Source organism: Monodelphis domestica, chromosome 1, assembly GCF_027887165.1.
Source record: "Monodelphis domestica isolate mMonDom1 chromosome 1, mMonDom1.pri, whole genome shotgun sequence".
NCBI classification, from domain to species: Eukaryota; Metazoa; Chordata; class Mammalia; order Didelphimorphia; family Didelphidae; genus Monodelphis; species Monodelphis domestica.
The window spans coordinates 598,671,545-598,694,142 of record NC_077227.1 but is presented as its reverse complement, the minus strand read 5'-3'; the positions used below and the strand labels follow the sequence as shown (position 1 = coordinate 598,694,142).

Genomic DNA, 22,598 nt, shown 5'->3' with positions numbered 1-22,598 from the left:
GGAAGTCGCTGAAACTTTCTGCCTCAGTTTCTTTCTGTGTAAAAATGGAGATAAGAATAGCACCTACTTCACAGGGATACTGTGAAGATAAAATGAGATAGTGTATGCTGAGCACTTTGCAAACTTTAAAGCACCATTTAAATGTTAGCTATTATAATTCTTTTCTGCCTCCAACTAAAGCTATGTCACCATGCCCAAGTTATCCTACAAAAGAATGGGTGAAAAAGTCAATGACTCAGGTCAAATTCCAAGATGAGATCCACACTAAGTGTGTTTGGGAGTGGCAATAGAGGAGGCAATTAAGAATAGTTCTTGTGCAAAGGTATAGAATGAAGCGCACTTGAGTTTGTTCATTCATTCATCTTTTTAGTCAACAAGTACTTATTAAGTTTTTACTATGTATAAAGTACTGTGCTGCCCACAAAGACAAAGATAAAATAATTCCCACCTTTAGGGAGCTTACATTCCACATGGGAACATACAGCATATAAATGAATAAGCAAATATAAACTATAGGCAATGTAAGTACAAATATGTTTTGCTTGTGAGGGGGAAAGCACTAATGACAAGAGAAATCAGGGAGGCAATTGCTTAGTGGATTAAGAGCCAGGTCTGGAAGTGGGAGGTTGAAATCTAGCTTCAGATAACTGTGTGACTCTGGGCAAGTCACTTAAACCCCCACTGCCTAGCCCTTACCACTCTTCTGCCTTGGAACCAATACACAGCATTGACTAAGACAAAAAGTAAGGGTTTGGGTTTTTTTAAGAGAAAAAAAAATTATGAAAAGCCTGATAATGGTGGGGGCTGGAATGAAAAGGTCAGAGAAGCTTTTTTATCTCATCAAACATTTAGGTGGTGGTAGGTCCAATGACTGACCAAGAGGATCAATATACCAGGCAAGTAGCAGCTGCAAATTATACTCAAAGAAAGGGCATACACTCCAACATATATTGGTTTGTATATTCAGGATAAAATCCATGCTAGCTGAGCCAAGGGCACAGTGACTGATGTGAAGACTAGGAAAAGGATTCTGGGGTCTAAAAGGAGCTTTCTGTAGTGGAAAGAACACTAGATTTGGAATCAGCACAGTGGGTTCAAATTCTAGCCTTTAGACTTATTATATTTGACCTTGGGTGAGTCACTTAAACACTGTCAGGGTTAGGTGTTAGGTACATATAATAAGATGGGTTTTGCCTGTCTCATAAGACTGCACTTTGTCACTTGTAAAGCCCTAGAGGAATATGAATGTTTACTGTTATGATTTCCTTTTCAGACAGGGGAAACCAGACCTGGGAATCAGTCTCATCAGACAATAGTCCACAAAAGACTGAATCCAGGTAATCGGGCAAGGCATAGAGGAACTAGCAGGAGATAGAGGCCAAGAGATAGAGAGCCTAGTCCTAGGCAGGTAGCATCTAAGACGTGTCTGGTGTCCAAGGAAACTGTCAATTCGAAAATAACAATAATAGTGAATAAACAGAAGGAGCCTCTAAAGAGAAATTCTGATCCTGTGGGAGAGGATGTCTGATCTCTCCCTTGCTTTATTTTACTTGCTGGAGATAAATGGGCAGCCCTGGAAGAAAGACATAAAGTGCAGCCAGAGAGAATTCAGAGACCTACAAGTGTGATTGCACCTAATTAGGGTTCCTTCTGGGCAAGATGTTGGGATCAGTAGGAGGTCTTCTGAGATGTCTTCCCTGAATCTCCTTACCTAGATCAGGTACAAATATATTGGTCTGTATTGGTCTCCATGACAGGAGAGCCCTGGAACAATTGTGAGCACCTGTCCTGACTCAGCTTAGGAAAGACTCTCTCAGCCACATATTTGATGTGGGTATTGGGGTGGGGAGAAAGACAGAGAGACAGAGACAGACAGAGGGACAGAGACAAAGAGAGACACAGAGAGAGGGACAGAAACAAAGAGAGACACAGAGAGGGAGAGAGGGAGAGACAGAGACAAAGAGAGAGTGACAGAGACAAAGAGAGATAGAGAGAGAGCGGGACAGAGACAGAGACAGACAGACAGACAGTCAGAGACAGAAACAGAGACAAAGAGAGACAGAGAGACAGAGAGACAGAGAGACAGAGACAAAGAGAGACAGAGAGAGACAAAAACACAGAGAAAAACAGAGAGACAGGGACAGAGACAAAGAGAGAGACAGAGACACAGAGACAAAGAGAGACAGAGAGAATGAGACAGAGACAGAGACACAAAGAGAGGCATGGTGAGAAGGCTGTAGGAAGGGGTGCAATGGCCTGTTTCCTTGCTTGAGGTGAGGCAAAAGACACACCTACCAGAGAGTTCAAACCATCCCAGTCTGACCCCAGAGCAGTGTCAAGCTGCCCAAATAATCTACAGATTCTTTCTAGAAAAAATAAAAGCAAAGCAAGATCAGTCACCAGATTAGTTGAGAATTAGCCAGCAGACACTTCTGCTTGCACTCTGAGTAGGAGAGTGAGGCAAGATTCAAGAACAAGAACAAGGATTCATTCATTCATTCATTCAAGAATCAGTGATTAAGTACCTACCACATGCAGTGCTGTCCACTAGATACTAGATGCTAGGCACCAGGGGACATTCTGAGTGGAGACAAGCCATGGTTCCTGCCTTTGTGGAACAAGACGTAGGAAACACAAATATGGATAATCATGATACAATGTAATAAATACATTAGAAAGTTGCCAAAAGTGCTACTTGAGGTTAGAGGAAGATAGTTGTTATCCGCTGAGGGGACCAGGGAAAGCCTTCTAGAAGTGAGGGCATAATGCAGTTTTGGGGAGGGAATTCCATAGATTAAAAGAGGATTGGAGAACATTCCAGGCAAGACTGCCCTGGCCAATCTCTCAGGGGTAAGAATATACAACTGCCCTAGGGAACACGGCACAGAGACCAGAGTAGCGATGGCTATTCTTAATTTGGGCATAGACACTAAGGAAAAGGAATGGGGGCCCTAGTCAGGTAGACAGAGACAACTGACCATTAAATGAATGGTGCCATTGGTAGCTCAACTAATGATTTGCTGAGTTAAGGATATAAGAAATGCTTTAGAACCAGACTTAAATTTGCATTTCAAAGGACAATTTGAGCGTGATGTCTCTTTCAGAAATAAGAGATATCTCTGGTCTGGCCTTTCCTCTGATAACTCATTGGAAACCAATAATCAATGTAACTGCAGCAAGCTTGAACTTATTTATCTTTTCAGAAGACACTATCTCTAGGCAGCACATTTCTAAACCACTGAAACTCAGGTAAACTGTATCAAGTGCCATTCCCTTTTGGTTGCAGCAAAATAATTTCTTCCTTGTTCAAAGGATGTCTCATAATTCAAGTATTTGGTGTTTGGGACAAAAACTTCATGCTTACATTATTGATGCCCTTAATAATTTTGCACAGTTCGGCCATGGTCTTAAGAGACTTTGAAAAGGCTCACTGAATTAATTTTTTCCCCTTCATTTTTGTTCAGAAGTCACTGCATCTTCTCTAAATCATTTTATTTTTATGTACATTTTATTTTTTTCAGTTCAACAATATTCTATTTTTCCCAATTACATGTAAAAAACAATTTTTAACATTCATTTTCTAACAGTTTAATTTCTAAATTCTTTCCCTTCTTCCTTCCCCTCTCTCGTCCCTGATCAATTTCTTAATCATTTTAATCACCCCTCACTGGATGATTTTTTTGTTCTGTTCTGTCTTTCTTTTTAAAATATACATTTTGTTTCTTTTCCCCCATGCTCCTACTGAAATCTGCCTTGTTAAAGACAAAGTCACACATACACATGGGGGACGGGGGGGGGGGGGGGGGGGGACAGCTCAGAACAAAGTACTCCTTCCATACAAATAGATCTATCATCCTGTGATTTTGCACAAGATAGAATACTGTTTTCTGGTTTGCATATAATCTCTTTTATGTCAATATCTGTCATTTTGCTGGCTTTTGGGGGAACATAACAGAAATTAAATTTAGAGAACATTGTCCAGGGCCCCTTAGATCCCTTCTTGGGTTGTAACTAAAAACTCTGAGACAGTCAGAGTCAAAAAGAGCCTATGGCCATCTAGTTCTATCTTTCTCTGAACACAAATGTCCTCTGCATCATCCTCTGCTATCCATTGCCACTGGTCTCCTGTTCCTCAAATAAGATACTCTATCTCCCAACTGGAACTATTTTTCCTGACTATCCCTAGGACCTGGAATGCTTTCCCCTCTCATCTCCACCTCGAGGATTCCTCTAAGTCTTGTTTAAAAATCTAATCTTCTGGGGCAGCTGGGTGGCTCAGTGGATAGAGCCAGGCCGAGAGACAGGAGATCCTAGTTTCAAAATCTGGCCTCAGACACTTCCCAGCTGTGTGACCCTGGGAAAGTCATTTGACCCTCATTGCCTAGCCCTTACTGCTCTTCTGCCTTAGAACCAATACACAGTATTGATTCTAAGATGGAAGGTAAGAGGTTTTTTTTTAATCTAACCTTCTCTAAGAAGCCTTTCTTCATTCCCTTAATTTTCATGACTTCCCTCTGTAGATTATTTTGAATTTATCCTGTAATTAGCTTGTTTGCGCATAGATGTTTGCATTTTGTCTCACCCATTGTGGGGTGGGAGGAAATGAGAGACAGACAAAGAGAAAGAGGGAGGGAGCTAGGGAGGGAAGGAGAGACAGAGACAGAGAAACAGAGAGAGGAGAGAAGAGACAATGAGAGAGGAACAAGGAAAGAGGAGAGAGAAGAGAGAGAATGAGAAAGGAAGGAGAGAAAGAAGAAAGAAAAGAGAGAGTAAAGAGAATAAAAGGAGAGGAAGGAGAGACAGCAGAAAGAGGAGAGAGAGAATGAGAAAGAGAAAGGAGAGATAGAATGAGAGAGAAGAGAAAGGAAAGAAGAGATAGAGGAGAGAAAGAAAAAGAGCAAAAAATAGGTAGAATGTGGTTAGAAGATAGACACCAAGAGGGAGACAGATTATGATCTAGGTACTCTGCTAAACTCTGAGTATTCATATAAAATCAGGGACTACATTTTACCTTTTTCAATATTCCCAGTAACTAGCTCTTAATAAATGTTTATTTACTGACTGAGTGGCCTCTCTACAACTTCCAACCATTTCGCTTAGTTGTGACCTCAGGAGTGAAAGAGAACAAGTCTAATTTCTTTTCCCCATGACAACCCTTCAAATACTGGAAGACAGCAATCATGCCCCATTCTCTTCTCTTCTCAAGCTAACCATCCCTAAGTCCTCTTGGGGCAAGGTCTTTGATCCTTTTATCTCCTGGGTATCCCTTCTTTCAACATGTTGCCATTTGTCAATATCTATTTTTTTAACCCTTCCCTTCCACCTTATAATCAATGCTTTTTAGTATTACTCTGTTGTAGTAGTAAGACAAAAGAGCAGTAAGGGCTAGGCAATAGTGGTTAAGTGACTTGCCCAGGGTCACACAGCTGGAAAATATCTGAGGTCACATTTGAACCCAGGACCTCCTGCCTCTAGATCTGGCTCTCAATCCACTGAGTCACCCTGGCCCCTGACAATATCTTCTCTTAAAAATGGTGACTTAAATGCAAACAATAATTAAATGTGACCAGACCAGAGCAAAATTTAGGGAGATTACCTACCCTTCCTCCTTCTGGTAACTGAACTGTTAATGCAGCCTTTGATTCTCTTAACTTTGGGGGCTCATTTTCCCACGTTGTTAACTCCAATTGAGCATACAGTCCCCAAAACCCCTTCCTTCTATCTTAGATGCTTTTGTTCCAAATCCATTATGTTGTACTTGCCTGCCTGAAAAAAGCTCAGATTGTGATTTTTCTGCCCACTCCTTCAGTCTCCTGAGACCTTCCTACCATTTATCTCTGTCAGCTTGGCATTTTATTACCCAAAGAATTTGTCATCTGTGAACCTAGAAATTTCATTGCAATACTTCTCCTAGATCATTTATAAAAATGTTAGATGAAATCTGTTCCAATACTAGTCACTGGGGCTTTCCATTATTAACACTTCTCTAGCCAGAGAAGCCCCTGTTTATTCCTAAATGTTGTTCCCTGGTTTCCAACTCCTTTCTTTAGCCACTTAAAAATATTTCTGCCCAGACCAAAAGGATGTGGGGGCTCTTCTGGGAGGCAGTATGACGGAGTGGAAAGAGCAGTGGCCTGAGGGGCCATCAGAGGATCTGATTTCTGACTTGTGCCTCTATTATTTCCTAAATATAGAACTAGATAGGACATTTTGCTATTGTCTCAATTTCTACATCTGCAAAATAGGTATAATAATGTACCATTACCTGTTTCCTAGGTTGCTGTGAAGAAGATATTTTGTAAAGCTTTTAAAGGACCACAGAAATGTGAGCTATTAGCATTTTTCAGCTGGTTTTAATGCATAATCTTTCTGAATGCTTTTTGGAAGCCTAAACAACATATACCAACTGCCCACTGTCTTTGTGCTTTTTTTTGTTATTCCCTTTAAGAACTCTGGCTGGGAGCAACAAGGTGCCTCAGGAAACTGAGAGCCTGGTCTAGAAATGGGAGGTTCTGGGTTCAAATCAAGCCCCAGACATTTTCTGTCTGTATAACCCTTGGCAAATTACTTAATCCCCATTGACCAGTCCTTACTGCTCTTTTGCCATGGAACCAATACACAATACTGATTCTAAGACAGAATATAAGGGGTTTTTTTTTTTGGTTTTTGTTTTAGAGAAAACTCTGGTAGATGAATGTATTAATCAATTAATATGTTTCTGGCATATAGAAACAGTATTTAATTAGGTGGTGTGGTAGAGAGAGCTATACCTGAATTCCGGAAGATATGAGTTTGAATCCTACATACCATGTGTCTACTAGTGATGTAATCCTGAGCAAATCAATTAATAATACTAGAAAGAGCTAGGATATCCACTGGTGTGAACATTTTGTTATAATTTTACTTTTATCCTCTATTTTCTTTGCCTTGTACATTAAAAAAAAATTGTACTGGGTCACATGGCATGGCTTAGTTCTTTAAAGTATTCTTAAATTCTACTGGAAGAATTCCATGTGAACTAGAACGACCTCCAGGAAGTGATGCAGAGTGAAAGGAGCAGAACCAGGAGAACATTATACACAGAGATGGATACACTGTGGTACAATCGAACGTAATGGACTTCTCTACTAGCAGCAATGCAATAATCCAGGACAATTCTGAGGGACTTATGAAAAAAAGAACACTATCCACATTCAGAGGAAGAACTGTGGGAGTAGAAACACAGAAGAAAAACAACTGCTCGAATACATGGGTGGATGGAAATATAATTGGGGATGTAGACTGTAAATGAACATCCTAGTGCAAACAACAACATAGAAATAAGTTCTGATCAAGGACACATGTAATACCCAGTGAAATTGTGCATCAGCTACGGGAAGGGTGGGGGGAGGGAAGGGAGGGATAGAATATGATTCTTGTAACCAAAGAATAATGTTCTAAATCAACTAATTAAATAAAATTTTCAAAAACTATTCTTAAATTTTAGCCACACAAAGAGCCTAATATTGTTTGCAGTGTCCTTTACAGGCAGCTAGGTGGTATAGTGGAGGGAATGCTGGGTCCAGAGTCAGAAAGACCTGAGTCTTGGACACACAATAGTTGTGTGAACCTGGGCAAGTCACTTGAACTCTCTTTCCTCATCTATAAAATGGAAATAACAATAGCACTTACCTTCCAGGGTCCTTGTACAGATTAAATGAAATAATAACTTTAAAGTACTGGAACATAGTAAATATCATGTAAATGTTGAGCTAGGGCAACTAGGCATCACAGTGTATAGGAGTTAGGAAGATTCCTCTTCTTGAGTTAAAATCTGACCTTAAACACTAGCTGTGCAACCTTGGGCAAGTCACTTAACATTGTTTGCCTCAGTTTCCTCATCTATAAAATGAGCTGGAGAAGGAAATGGCAAACCATTTTGTCAAGAAAATCCCAAATGGAGCCATAAATAGTCAGATGTGACTGAAAAAACAACTGAACAAAAAAAAACAATAAATTGTTATTATTACTAGCTGTGTGATGCTGGACAAGTCACTTTCTGGCTCAGTTTCCTCATTTGTAAAAAGGGTATAATAAAAGCATCTCCCGCCCAGGATTGTTGTGAAGATCAAATGAGATCAATGTAAATCACTTGGCACAATGCCTGGCACATAGCAGGTGCTCTATAAATGTTAGCTATTATTATTATTATCACATTACTCGTGACCCCCACGTCCACAAAGAAACAATAAGAAGTATCTTCTCATATCTTTTCATTGGGGGTAAAATCTGCTTGTCGTCAATTCTCAGCATTCAGCTTTTTTAAAATTTATTTTTTAATTAATTAATCAATATAGATTGTTTTTCCATGGTTACATGATTCATGTTCCTTCCCTCCCCTCCTCCCACCCTCTCCCTTAGCCAATGAGCAATTCAACTGGGTTTTACATCTGTCATTGATCAAGATCTATTTCCATATTATTGATATTTGCACTAGAGTGATTGTTTAGAGTCTACATCCCCAATCATATCCGCATCGAATCATGTAATCAAGCAGTTGTTTTTCTTCTGTGTTTCTCCCACAGTTTTTCCTCTGAATGTGTTGTGTTCTTTCTCATAAGTCCCTCAGAATTGTCCTGGATCATTGTATTACTGCTGGTAGAGAAGTCCATTACATTCGATTGTGCCACAGTGTATCAGTCTCTGTATAAGGTTCTCCTGGTTCTGCTCCTTTCACTCTGCATCAATTCCTGGAGGTCATTCCAGTTTACATGGAATTCCTCCAGTTCATTATTCCTTTGAGCACAATAGTATCCCATCACCAACATACATCATAATTTGTTCAGCCATTCCCCAATTGAAGGGCATCCCCTTAGTTTCCAATTTTTTGCCACCACAAAGAGTGTGGCTATAAGTATTTTTCTTCAAGTCCTTTTCCTTATTATCTCTTTGAGGTACAAACCCAGCAGTGCTATGGCTGGATCAAAGGGCAGACAGTCTTTTAGCACCCTTTGGGCATAATTCCAAATTGCATTCCACAATGGTTGAATCAATTCACAACTCCACCAGCAATGCATTAGGATCCCAATTTTGCCACATCCCCTCCAGCATTCATTACTTTCCTTTGCTGTCATATTTTGCCAATCTTCAGCATTCAGTTTTGATTAATTTGTTGCCATCATCATTTCCCATTACATTGTTGAAGTCATGATATTGATTGTTTTACCATTTCTTTTACTTTGTGTCAGTTCTTCTCATCATTCTCTTTATCATGTTCATTTCTTAAAACACAGTGATATCCCATTGTAGTCTTATACTAAAATTTGCTTAGCCATTTGCCAGTAGATGGGCATCTATGTTATTTCCAGTTCTTTGTTACTAGAAAAAAAATGCTGCTATAAATATTTTAGTATCACATAGGGGCATTTCTTTGATGGTTGACCATTTTTCCTTGCTTTAATTATAGCTCATTTTTTTTAATTTTAATTATATTTATTGTCAAATCAACAAACAAATTTCCATTTTGCCCATTTCCCAAAATATATGACTCTGTCCTTTGACTATGTCACTTCTCAGTCAGGGGAGAAGTGAATAGCATGCTTAATCATTAATCTCATGAAATAATAATTACATTTTCAAAATTCTTAAATCTTTCAAAATTAGTTGTTTGTTTTTTTAGTAATATTGTTATTATTGTATAAATTGTTCTCTAAGTTCTGCTCATTTTATCATGCATCAGTCCATATAAGCCTTCCTAAATTTCTCTGAAACTGTCCTATTCGTCATTTCTTTACACAAAATAATATTTCAATACCTTGAAATTCATATATTGTAATTTTTTTCATCCATTCCTTACTTGAAGAGCATCCTTTTAGTTTCCAGGGGTTTTTTTTCCATTAAAAAGACAGAGCTCCTATAAATATTTTTACATATGGGTCCCTTTCCTCTTTCTTTGCTTTCTGGTGCATTGGCCAAGTAGTGATAATGGGTCAAAAGGTATGCAGCATTTAGTTACTTTAGGGACATAATTCCAATTGCTTTCTAGAAATGTCAGGTCCAATTTAACCTGACCACACCAACATATTATCATTGGTCCTCTTCAGTGAACAATAACAGCTGTACCAATAGTATATTAGTATCCCAATTTTTCTGTTGTGCTCCTGCCCCACCCCAAATTGTCATTTCCCCTTTTTTATTTTTGTGTTTTGTTGTTTTGAGACTAGATTACCCTATTTTCCCAGAGATGAAAGTACAGTGGCCACCTACAACTCCATCCCATTATTGATCAGTTTGAATGTTTAACCAGCACTGTTGTTTCTAATCAAAGATAGTTCTTCCCTTCTTAGTCAGATTGGTAGCCATCTGCTCTCAGGGACTCACTATCAGTACCAGACTTTGTGAGGACACTCAATTAACTTTAGCCCTACTTCAGCTCAGAATCTCTGAACTCAAGTGATCCACCAGTCTCTGTATCCCCTAGCTGCAGGAATTACATGTTTGCCACCATGTCCAGGTATTTATTCTTTTTGTCATCTTTGCTAATCTGATGGGTGTGAGATGGAACTTCAAAGTTCCTCTAATTTACATTTCTCTAAATGTTAGTGATTTGGGGAGCATTTTTTAATATGGCTATTCATAGTTTGAATTTCTTCCTTCAAGTGCTGCCAGTATCCAATGTCTATCAATTGAAGAATAGCTCTTATCCTTATATATTAGCATCAATTCTTTCTATATCTTATATATCAGAGAAACTTGATATAAAGATTTTATTTCAGCCCTTCTAATTTAACAGCATTACTTGTGGAAAACCTTTTTAATTTTTTACAATCAAAATTGTCCATTTTCTCATCATTGGTCCTTTCTATTCCTTGTTTGGTCATGAAGTCTTCCCCTACTCATAGTTATGTATTCTTTCCTTGCTCTTCTTACTGGTTTGTGATATGACTTTTTAACCTTTAAATCATTTTTCCATTTGGAGCTTAACTCAGAATATAGTATAAACTAATTGATCTAAACTAATTTTCTGCCAGACTGCTTCCAAGTTTTCCTAGCAATTTTTCTTGAATAATGAGTCCTCTACAGTTGGGGTCTTTGGCAATATTAAATACTGTTACTCTATTTGCCCATTGCTATATATTATGAACCTAATCCATTCTGCTGACTGACTTTTTTTTTTTACCAATACCAAAAACTTGTGATTTCTGCTTTGCAGTACAATTTAAACACTATTAACAACTAGGCCCCCTTCCTTCCAATTGTTTTTTTTTTCACTATTTCCCTTGAGATTCCTGATATTGTATTCTTTTGATTGAATTTTGTTATATTTTTCTTGCTCTATAAAATAATCCTTTTGGAGTTTAACTGGTATGGTACTGAAAAAGTGAGCGAAATTTCAATCAGGTGAGTTTCCAGGTCATTGAAACATGTTTATCTCCATCTCTTGGATAAATTTCCCGACCTTTGTTATGTACATTATTATTCAAGGTCATGCTGCAGAATTCTACCTCCATTTGGGAATGTCTATGATTCCAGAACAATTTTCTTCCATATATTTATCATAGTTCATTCTTCTTTTAATGGGGCTAAGACTTCTGGGCCCAATAGAAATAAAAACATGCCAAAATTTGGCAAGGGAGTGATGTTTTACCATCTGATGGAAATGCTTAAATCCTATAGGCTCACTTAGATTTCTAACCACTATTTTAGAATAGCCTTAAGTGAAAGTAAGTTTCATCAGCAAAAATTTTCCAAACTTCAGTGCCTCATTCTTTGTATTATCTGGATAATAAAATACAAATGGTATTAAATCTATAACATGACTTTTTTCTCCATATTATTTGTTATCAGGTACTTTAAAAAAAATTATTATTCTCACTATCCTCTCAACTTTAAAAAGCTTTTATCACTATGTAGAGAAACAATAAATGACCCTCTCCTCCCGTCAGGTCCTTCTGAAAGTCATTGTTTTCCAAGGTTTCTTAAGGCTATTTTACAAGAAATAGACTTTCCATTCTTGGTACTTTTTATTTTCTACTGTACTCTTCTTTGTGTTTGATGTGACTCGTCTTGTTTCATTAGGAGTCTGAATGATCCTTGAAATGCTTGACTTCTCCTACACTACAATATCTATAACTGTCATCAAGGAATGCTCTTTGAGAGCTACAACTTTTCCAATTTCTTTGGAGAAATAACCATTCTCAAAAATCACAAAATAGGGAGGCACCCAGGTGGCTCAGTGCATTGAGAGCCAGGCTAGAGATAGGAGGTCCTGGGTTCAAATGTGACCTCAGACACTTCCTAGCTGTGTGACCCTGGGCAAGTCACTTAACCCTTGTTGTCCAGTCCTTACTGCTCTTCTGCCCTAGAACCAATACTTATTATTGATTCTAACATGGATTAAAAAAAAAAACTCAAACTCTCTGTACAAGACTTCCTCCCTTATGATACGATGATAACCCTGGATCATGTCAGCCTAAGGTGGCAGAGCTAAAACTATGAAGCCTTTGAGTATGATTTAAGCAATAGATACTAATAAGAGCTAACTTTAAATGACTTTTAAGAAAACTTTAAGGTTTCCAAAGAGCTTTACATGTATTATTTCATAGCAGTTCTGTGAGGTTCTGTTACTACCCTATTTTATAAATGATGAAACTAAGGATGAAAAACGTTAAGCTACAGTGTGTGAATCACTTGGACCAAGTAAACATTTTGTAATAAACAATGTCATGTGTGTGTGTGTGTATATGTGTGTGTGCAAGCATGTGTGTGTGCATATATATATTATGTATATATATATATATTTCTGTCAACTTTATTTATTTAAAAAACCCTCAACTTCCATCTTAGAATTAATACTGTATATCGGTTTCAAGGTAGAAAAGCAGTAAGGGCCAGGCAATTGGAGTTAAGTGACTTGCTCAGAAGCACACAGCTAAGAAGTGTCTCAGTTCAGATTTGAACCCAGGACCTCCCATCTCTGGGTCTGGTTCTATCCACTGAGCCACCTCACTGTCCCCTTCCATTGACTTTAAATGTATTCAGAACAGCTGATCTTGAGTAGATGGAAGTCGTATTGAACTGAATTCCCCATCTTTAGTTCATTCTCTCTTGGTTTAGTGCTGAATCTTGTGCCATACACATATGTTCCACTGATAATTTTGTGGGATTTTTCATTTTTGGTGTTTTTTATAATCCTCACCTTCCACCTTAGAATCAGTACTGTGTATGGGTTCTAAGGCAGAAGAGTGGTAAGGGCTAGGCAATGGGGGGAAAGTGACTTGCCCAGGGTCACACAGCTGGGAGCATCTGAGGCCAAATTTGAACCCAGGACCTTTTGCCTCTAGGTCTGGCTTTCAATCCATTGAGCCATCCAGCTGCTCCCAAAAGTTCGTGTTTTAGGAACTTTTTCTTTTCTGAACAGAAAAAAAACCTAAATCCATGTATTTATCCAACACTTTCTAGTGCATGAATTGAAGTCTTACCTGTGCTGTCAAGTACATTGCTTTCCTTCACAGATGAAGACAACTAAAACCCAGAAAAAATAAATTGCTTCTGCTTTAGTCTGGGCAAGGCTGGAATTGGACTTAGACATACATCCTTCCTGGTTGAAGGAGCCCACAAATCTGACTGGAGGCCAATGCCGTTGTGATGGGTAGACTGGAAGTGGAGAAGCAGCTTTAAAAATGACCTGCATTCCTTTGGGGGATAAGAGGGGACAGGGACAGCACGGGCTGGTGCTGGGCTACAGGGAGCCCACGTGGGGGGAAATGTCTCCAGGACTGCAGAGCAGCTCCTCTTCAGGAACCACCTCAGAGAATTTTCTTGCCTGAGACAATGAGAAGGCATGCGACTCCCTCTGAGTGGCCCAGCTGGAAGGGGTCCGAGGTGGGTCAGGACTTCCCCATTCCAAGGCAGACCATCTCATCCTCTAGCTCATGCTTCTCTCGTGGTGCCATAAGCAAAAGGAGCCAATAGAAAGTCCTTGATCTTTACAGAACAAACAAAAAATAATAAAAATAGCATTTATCCAACTCTAAAGTTTGCACGTCTCTTTACAAATGCTACCTCAGTTGATCCTCACAATGCCTATCCAGGAAGTATATGTTTTTAAGCCCCATTTTATAGACAAAGAAACTAGGTTTAAATGATGTGCATATGGGCTCCTAGCTAGTATAGGTCTGAGGAGGAATTTGAACTCACATCTTCCTAACTCCAAACTCAGGTCCTCTATCCGCTGCACCTCCTCTCTGCCTCTAAAAAACCCAAACATTAAGGGATTGTGCTATGTGCTTTTTTATGAAAAGCTAAGCATTGAATACCAATATGAGGATTGTTTGGTAATGACATTCACATGAATTTCAATACATGCATAGCACAGCAATTGTTCAGGGACCCTCATTCCTGGAAGTCCTCTTTAAGATTCTTTCTTACTTTCTTTTCATTTGCCTTTCACTTTATACGGTTGCAATGAGCATGTATGCTATTCTTCTGAATCCGCTTTTCCCTTTTCATTATTTCTTAGTCCCTGCCAGGTTTCTTGGTATTCTTCATACTGGTTGGTCTTAATGGCATTACAGCATTCTATTGTATTAACGTACCACAATTTATTTAAAGAGATTCTTATTATTAGACATTTAGGCTATTTCCAGGGTCTTTTTTTTTTTGCAATTACACACACACATATATATATATGTGTGTATATATATACATATGTCTATATAAATATATACATATATAAAAGTATGCTGCTATGAACATCATTGTACAGATTATTGTCTTGTTTTTGTTTTGCTTTATGTTATGTACTATGAGGCAGCTACATATAATATAGAGGATAGAGGTAGATTTGAAATCAGGAAGACCTGCGTTTGAATCCTACCTTAGACAGTAATTATTTGTCTCTAGGCAAGTCCAATAATATCTCTCAGCCTCAATTTACTCATGTAAGGTGGAGAAAATAACAACACCCACTTCACTGGATTGTTGTGAGCATAATTTGTGTATTGTTATATAAATGGAAATTGTTTTAATTGCTAAGTATTAAATTAATTGCTATTATTAATTCTTTCTAGGATATATTTCAAGCAATAGAATTATGGGTCCAAAAATAATGTTCTACAATTTTTTTAAAACCTTTACCTTCTGTCTTAGAATCAATATTGTGTATTGGTTCCAAGGCAGAAGAGTGGTAAGGGCTAGGCAATGGGAGTTAAGTGACTTGCTCAGCTAGGAAATGTCTGATGTAAGATTTTAACCTAGGACCTCCCATCTCTAGGTCTGGTTCCCAATCTACTGAGCTACCCAGCTGCTCCCTCTATGCGTTTTAAGATCAATTTGTCCTCCCCAAAATATGTCCAGGCTGTGTGCTAGGAACATAGTGCCCAATGATCAAATCAGTCGCTATTCCTTCAGTTTGACCCTTGAGCATAAGGATTCATAGCCTGGGATCTGTGAACTTTAGATTACTCCACCCTAATTAGTCTAACAAAAATAAGGAAATTGTGAACTTTAGATTACTCCACCCTACTTAGTCTAACAAAATCAGGAATGTCTACATGCATACTTAAGGATTAAGTATTTAGGAGGATGGTCTATGATAGACATGTGTCAGAAACAACTGACAGACCCCTGGGCTGTCCTAAGTCAAACCTAAGATATCATTGGTACATGTGAGATGCAGGAAAGTGATGTAAAACCATCTATATATTTCGCGTCACTTCCTCTCTCGGACCTCTTTGATGGTGGAGAGGTGGCTGGCGGCAGCTGACTGAGCGGGTCAGCATCTTGGCATGGTGGCTGCTATTGTCTGGTTTTTAGCTGTGACTTTTCCTTGATCCCATACTGGCGGAAGCCTAGTAACCTAGTTCGGTGAGGTGCCTTCTCTGAGATCTCTCGGAGTTTAGGCTGATTCTTTCTCTATTACCTCCAAACACTATCCACTTAGAAGCCTCTCATCTTCAGAAACCTTGTGGTGGAGGATTTTGAATTCCCCCTGGCACAGGCCAGGCAGGAGAAATCCTATACTCTCTCCCTCTCTCTTCTCCTTAATTTCTTCCCTATATTGATTAAATCACCATAGATTTCCAAACTGACTTGGGTATTTTATTTGGGATATCCCCTGGCTACCAAAAATTAAATTTAGATTAGGTCACAACCCTAAATTATCCTTACAGATCCCAGAATAGATTTTAAGTGGTACGTGAACTTGATTGCAGGGAAAATTATATCTTTATATCAATAAAATGGGTTTCCTTTGTTATCCTGTATATTTTATTTTATTCATTTAAAAACATTCTTCAGAAAAGAGGTTGCTGGGTTTCACCAGACTGGTTAAGAAAAAGATTAAGGAACCCAGCTCTAGGAGTTGGGTCTAATCTCCAGAATTTAGTAAGTGATTCTGGAGAAAACTGGCATCAAGTAATTTGCCAATACTTAGACATAGTAGAAATGCCTGTCTTAATAAAGAGGGTTTGTCCCACCCCTCCCCAATTGTCTTTGAGTTAATAAGAGTTCCTTCTCTTTTTCTTCTCTACCTCCATCCCTCTCCAGGAATGCATCACAGACTGTGAAGGGCAAGTCTTCCTCAGCCCCTTCTGGGCCCCTTGCACCAAGGCCATGAATAAGGGACCCTGGCAGCTCAGCCTGGCCAGCAAGGATGAGGCCATGGCGTCCGTTTACCAGCCACAGGTGATGGAGGTACAGGGCCTGAGCCAGATGGAGCCCAAGAACCGTGTGTCCCGCGTCAGAAGCCTGTACCAAGCCCAGGAAGAAGAGGCAGCAGAAGGCTTGGGTGAGGCAGGAGAGGAGATGCAGAAGAAGTTGCAGAAACGGTTTGGGGGCTTCACTGGAGCCCGGAAATCTGCCCGGAAGTTGGCCAACCAAAAGCGATTCAGTGAATTTATGAGGCAGTACCTAGTCATGAGCATGCATGCCAGTGAACACCAACGTCATGGCCTGGCTCCTGGCCGCAACCTGCGTCAGAACAGCAATGTGTAGCCCGAAGGGGAGGTCTCTCCCAGCTGCACCGTCCACTTCAACCCATGAGTGAGTTGGGCATTAACCCACTGTGGGAACAGATGGAGGCATCAAATTCATTCATTTGACTATTGTCACTCCCATCGTCCTGGAAACCCCTCCCTTTTACCCCCTCCCTAAAGAGCTTGACTCCCATGGGGGCTAGGGGATCCAGCCATCTTTCTGGTGGAGCCTGGTTGATCTGGGGACTTAGGAGGCCCAACCTTCCTTTAAGAATCCAAGAGTTTTTTGGACCTGGCCCTTGATTTTACCGCTCCCATTTGGAGCCTGGTTACTATGGGGATAATGATACTCAGTTAGGTAAATTCATTCCTGTTTCTCTCTAGGAGTTAAGTTACTATGGGGACTGTTAATAGTGGACCAATTCTCCATATCCAGTTACCATAGCTACCATTTGGCTCACCTTTCCCTTGGAGACTCCGTCTCTGAGGGGCCATTAGCTGGAACCCCCCTGATTTTCCCTGAAGAGGTCTGGTGACTGTGGTAATGTTTTTACTACCTTTCCCTCATAGAACACGTGCAGTTCTTCAGCCTATGATCCTCCCCTCCCCAGCCCAATCTCTCAAGGACACTGGTCTCCATGGAAACCATTAGACCTCTCATGCCAGGACCCATAGTTAGACCGGCTTCTTTTTCTTCCCTAAAGTGTCTGTCCAGCCTCTTCACAGATCAGGACTAACTTCTTGATGTAGGTCACTGGCCTGGGTTTCGAGGGTCTGTGTTCAGTTTCTCCAGTGTATCCTGGATAAGTGGGTATGGGTTTGGTGGATTGTTGAGCTCCTCTCTTCCCAGCTAAGTTTCTCGCTCCTTCCCAATTTGTGCTTTTTCCTTCTTGTCTGTCCTCCCCTAGTTCCCTGCTTCTTCCTAATTCTGTCTTTTCTTGTTCTCTCTTCCTCTTGATCCATTCCCATCTACAAGTATATGTGTCTAGCTACATAGGTGTATATTCAATAACTAATCAATTTGAAAAAAAAAATTTTAACTCTTACCTTCTGTGTTAGAATCAATGCTGTGTATTGGTTCCAAGGCAGAAGAATGGTAAGGGCTAGGCAATGGGGGTCAAGTGACTTGCCCAGGGTCACACAGCTAGGAAGTGTCTGAGGTCACATTTGAACTCAAGACTTCTCATCTCTAGTCCTGGTTCTCAATTCACTAGGCCACCTACCTGCCCCTAAAAATGTTTCAGTTTTTTTTTTTTTATTGAAACTACAAAACCAATTTCCATAGCATATTATAACTCTGGAGTCATTTGCAAAATACATAGCTGTTTCTCCTCCCCACTCTATCCTTATAACCTAGCATTCTTCCAAAACAAATAAAAGTGTGGGAGTCTATTCATTTGCATATGTTTATGTCTAACTTGAAGTGGCCAGATCATCCCTGCACAAAATTTGAAGAGCTCTCTAGGGCGGTGTTGGTGAAGGTTTTCAAGTTTGGGTGCCCAAACTGCAACTTCAAGCTGCCTATGAGCCCCCACACATACATTACCTCAGAGAGCCGAGGGAGGAAGTGCTCGCTTTGGGGGACTGGACAGAGGGGTGAAGCATGCAAAAAATGTCCTCAGGCACTGGGAAGAGGGGGAATGGAGCACCTTCCTAAGTGCTGGAGCAGCTCCCTGAGTGCCAGCTGGGCACCCATGCCAATTCTTCACCAATGCTGCTCTAGGGCATCCAGTCCTAAAACAAACAAACAGAAAAATCCCTGCTTGCATGGGAAATGATTCCATCATACATCAAAGGCCCCCCAACAAGATTCTCAAAATCAGAAAGTCTCACTTTGCATTTTCTTGTTTTGCTTATTCCAGTGATCACAAATCAGAGGTCACTTGGCATCTGGTTTGCCAATAACCCCCTTTCTAAATGCCTTTACCTGTGTTTGTCTTTATTAGCTCTCTAAGATTCTCAGTATCTGGGGCCAACCTATGTAGCTATTTGCCCAAGGGCATGCTTATCAGCAAACAAAAACATTTCCAAATGTAGCCTTAGGTACTAAACTGTTCTAAGACTAATGCCTGCCAAGGTAGCTCCCCCCCATCCACCCCGCCAAGTCAAGTGTCTGACTAATTCCTGACCCCTGAATTCACTACCTGTACATATTCTCTCTTGGAGTTATCCTTTTGAATTCATGATATGATTAAGGAGAAAGAGTTCTATTTTTCCCTAGGCAAAAGTTCACAGTATAATTTGTTTGTGCAATGTGTACAGTCAGGGTTCAGCAAATCTTTCAAATCTCCTGGATGATCCATCCTTTCAGACCACCACAAGGTCTTTTTTTAAATTGGAGCTTCATTGAAAGGCTTATAGCTCAAGGTCAATTTCTGCACTCCAATATAGCTCCCTCTCCTGTAATTGAATGCAGTTTAACTCATATTATTAGGAAACCCTAAATATTACGGCTTGCTGTCATACCAGGTTTGGGGGAATCCAATTTCCCAGGGATTGGGAGGGGGATCTGCTTTTCTGTTTTCTATTTTCCTTTGGAAGTATACTGTCAAAGAAAAATATATTAATACTCTATTCCTTATTGTAGGCATAAGCCTACCAGAAAGAATTTTTATGAATTATGATTGTATTTATTAATATGACACATTAATGTATATTTTATTTCCTAATAGATTTCTTAATAATATAATCTATTAATTTATAATTATGATAAGTTCAGGCATTGTTCTACTTGAGAGAGAAATGTCCAGACTGATAGAGTTCCTTCATGCCCTTAGATATGTCTCTCCATAAGTAATTTCAAAATCACAATTGATAGAATTCTTTTGGGTTTTTTTTAAATCCTTACCTTTGGTCTTAGAATCAATACTATGTTTTGGTTCCAAGACAGAAGAGAAGTAAGGGCTAGACAATGGGGGGTTGAGTGACTTGCCCAGGAGGAAGTAATTGAGGTCAAATTTGAACCCAGGACCTCCCGTCTCTGGGCCTGGCTCTCAATCCACTGAACCTTCTAGATGCCCCCTATAGGATTCTTGAACAAGCAATATTTCAGTTGAGAGCAAAGGCATCAACTTTAGATAAGGGATCAATGAATACTTTGCTTTGTCAGATAGAACTAGAGTTGCTTAACCTTTTACCCACCTTTGTAGAATCATTTTCCAGAAAGTTTTCAATCTGTCTGATCATCCTCTTTAAGGATTCTCCCTTCTAGCTGGTCAGTACACACCTAACTTTTATTAGCAGAAGTCATCATTCTCCTAGGAGGATCACTACTCTCATTGGTCAAGGGGGTTCAGTCAAGAGCCCCTTGCCCTTCTCTGATCACGGCTCCAATTATTTCACGTGAGGAGCTCTTTCTGGGCCGACCAGAGAGAGGGGAGTCGTACTTTGTTTCAGAATTGATTGATCTGGATTTCTTTGTTAGACTGGACTAGCTTTGGACTAGGAAAATGTTCAATGTTCATCTAAGATTTCTCAAAGGGGAAGGGAGCAAGAGAGCATTTCAGTCTGCTTTCACAATACAAAGTACTCCCAATCTGGAGCCAGAGAGCACCACAATACATGGCATTATCCAATAAGCTGGGTTGGAAGCAAAGTAGATAGGATTATATCATTACATACCTAATGCAGAGAAAATCTAAGCTCAATTTTTAATTATACTTCCTCTGAAATGCAAACCGGAGCGGCCAAAAATTCAAGAGCTAGACCTTGGATCTAATATAACAGAATCTTTAGCAGTCCTAAAGTCCATATTTGAAAAGCACACCCAAATAGCCCATGCCCCACCTAGCAAGCGCTCGTACTCCCAGCCCCTCCGTGCAACTTTCTGCATCACAAACACATGCATGAACTGCACACTCACAAATACGTACTAATACAAAATACCAGAGAGAAAAATATACACGGGATTTTTCTGATAGGAAACCTGGGAAAACTGAGTGTGAGGACTCAGCGTTCCAGACTTAAGCAACCTCAGCTTCCACATAGCTCTCTTTCCTTACTGGACCCAGGGTCTATATTTATTTCTACATAGATATAGCGCAAATTTTCTGTAACACAAGCTTGGCTATGGATACACATACATTCTTTAAGCACACAGTTTGCTCTCTAGAATCATATATTTAAAGCTGGAAAGGGACCTCAGAGGGCTCCTATTCCAATCCTCTCCTTTTACAGATAAAAAACTTGAGTAGTTGGCAAATAATTCATAAATATATCCCAAAAGAAGAAAAAGATAGATTCGATTTGTGGCAAGAATCTTGGAGCAAGAATCAAAAAACAAAGTTCAAGAGACTTGTTTTCTAGTTCTATTTTATGTGACTCTTTTAGGGACTATTTTATTAGTTGTCTGACCTTCCATATATCATTTATCCTTTATGAATCTCAGTTTTCTCATCTATAAAATGGGAATAATCATGCCTACTTAAAGACAAAGTTGTTGTAAAGATCCAAACACTATTTAAATACAATGGACATAAATATATATATCTATATCTATAAATATATATATATAAATAAATATATGGACCTGGGTATATAACTGCAAGAATGCAAGACAAAGGTTTTCAAATTCACTCTGGCTTCTTAGAATTGCTAAGTGAAACTCCTGGGTAATTTGCATGTGGCTGGCACTAGGTAACACTGGGGACATGAAGGATTTGAAGGCGATTTGCTCATCCTAATCTTTTTTTTTTTTAAACCCTTACCTTCTGTCTTGGAATCAATACTGTGTATTGGTTTCAAGGCAGAAGAGTGGTAAGGGCTAGGCAATGGAGGTTAAGTGACTTGCCCAGGGTCATACAGCAGGGAAGTGTCTGAGGCCAGATTTGAACCTAGGACCTCCCATCTCTAGGCCTGGCTCTCAATCCACTGAGCTACCCAGCTGCCCCCATAATCCTAATCTGGAAAAAATCTTACCAAGGAGAGAGAGAGAGAGAGAGAGAAAGAGACAGACAGACAGACAAGCAGACAGACAGACAGACAGAGACAGAGACCAAGAGACAGAGACAGAGACAGAGACAGAGACAGAGAAATTTCCCTTAGTAAAAAACCTTTGATGACTTGCTGCTGTCATCTTCTTCTAGACTTCTCCATTGAGTCAGTCTTTATCATCTGAGACTTCTTTCTCAAAGGAAATGTCTATTATTCCTTTGTAGACTGATGACTATTAGGGTCTATTTCAGCCCTTTTGTTACTCAAGACCATAGTGAAGCCTAGCCAGCAAAGCAAAAATCCCTACTGCCAAATTATTTCTTTTTGACAATTTTCCTTTTCCTCAGATAAAACTCATCAAAACCCATTTGGTATTTGGATGAAGGAAAATTAATTCCTTTCCATAGATAATTAGCAACAAAGCTGTGCAAATTACCCTAGACCTTTAACTTAGCAACACTGAAGAATCAGAATAGAGCTGGCAACTTTTGCCAGATGTTACTATAATTATACCTAAATCTACCTGTTCTTTTCATAAATAAGAGTTTTTGTTATTAATAATACTTTACAGAGACACACAATACCCTTCAAAACAAGATGGTCCCCTCTGTCCATTCTATTGCCCAAACCCTACCCTTCATCTCTGCTTAGACCTGAGAAGGCAAAGATCATCAACCACCAGGCAGTTCCTCCACATTGCAACCACACTCC

At 39.6% G+C, this 22,598-nt stretch overlaps 1 protein-coding gene across 1 annotated transcript in view; it reads left to right on the top strand.

Moving 5' to 3' along the window:
- Window positions 1-22,598, top strand: part of PNOC (prepronociceptin) — a 63,400-nt gene that overhangs the window by 38,356 nt on the left and 2,446 nt on the right. The window contains exon 3 of the mRNA XM_001382013.5: window positions 16,528-17,022. Within this exon, the coding sequence (XP_001382050.2) occupies window positions 16,528-16,974 (447 nt within the window). The 3' untranslated portion in view covers window positions 16,975-17,022. The remainder of the gene's footprint in view (window positions 1-16,527; window positions 17,023-22,598) is intronic.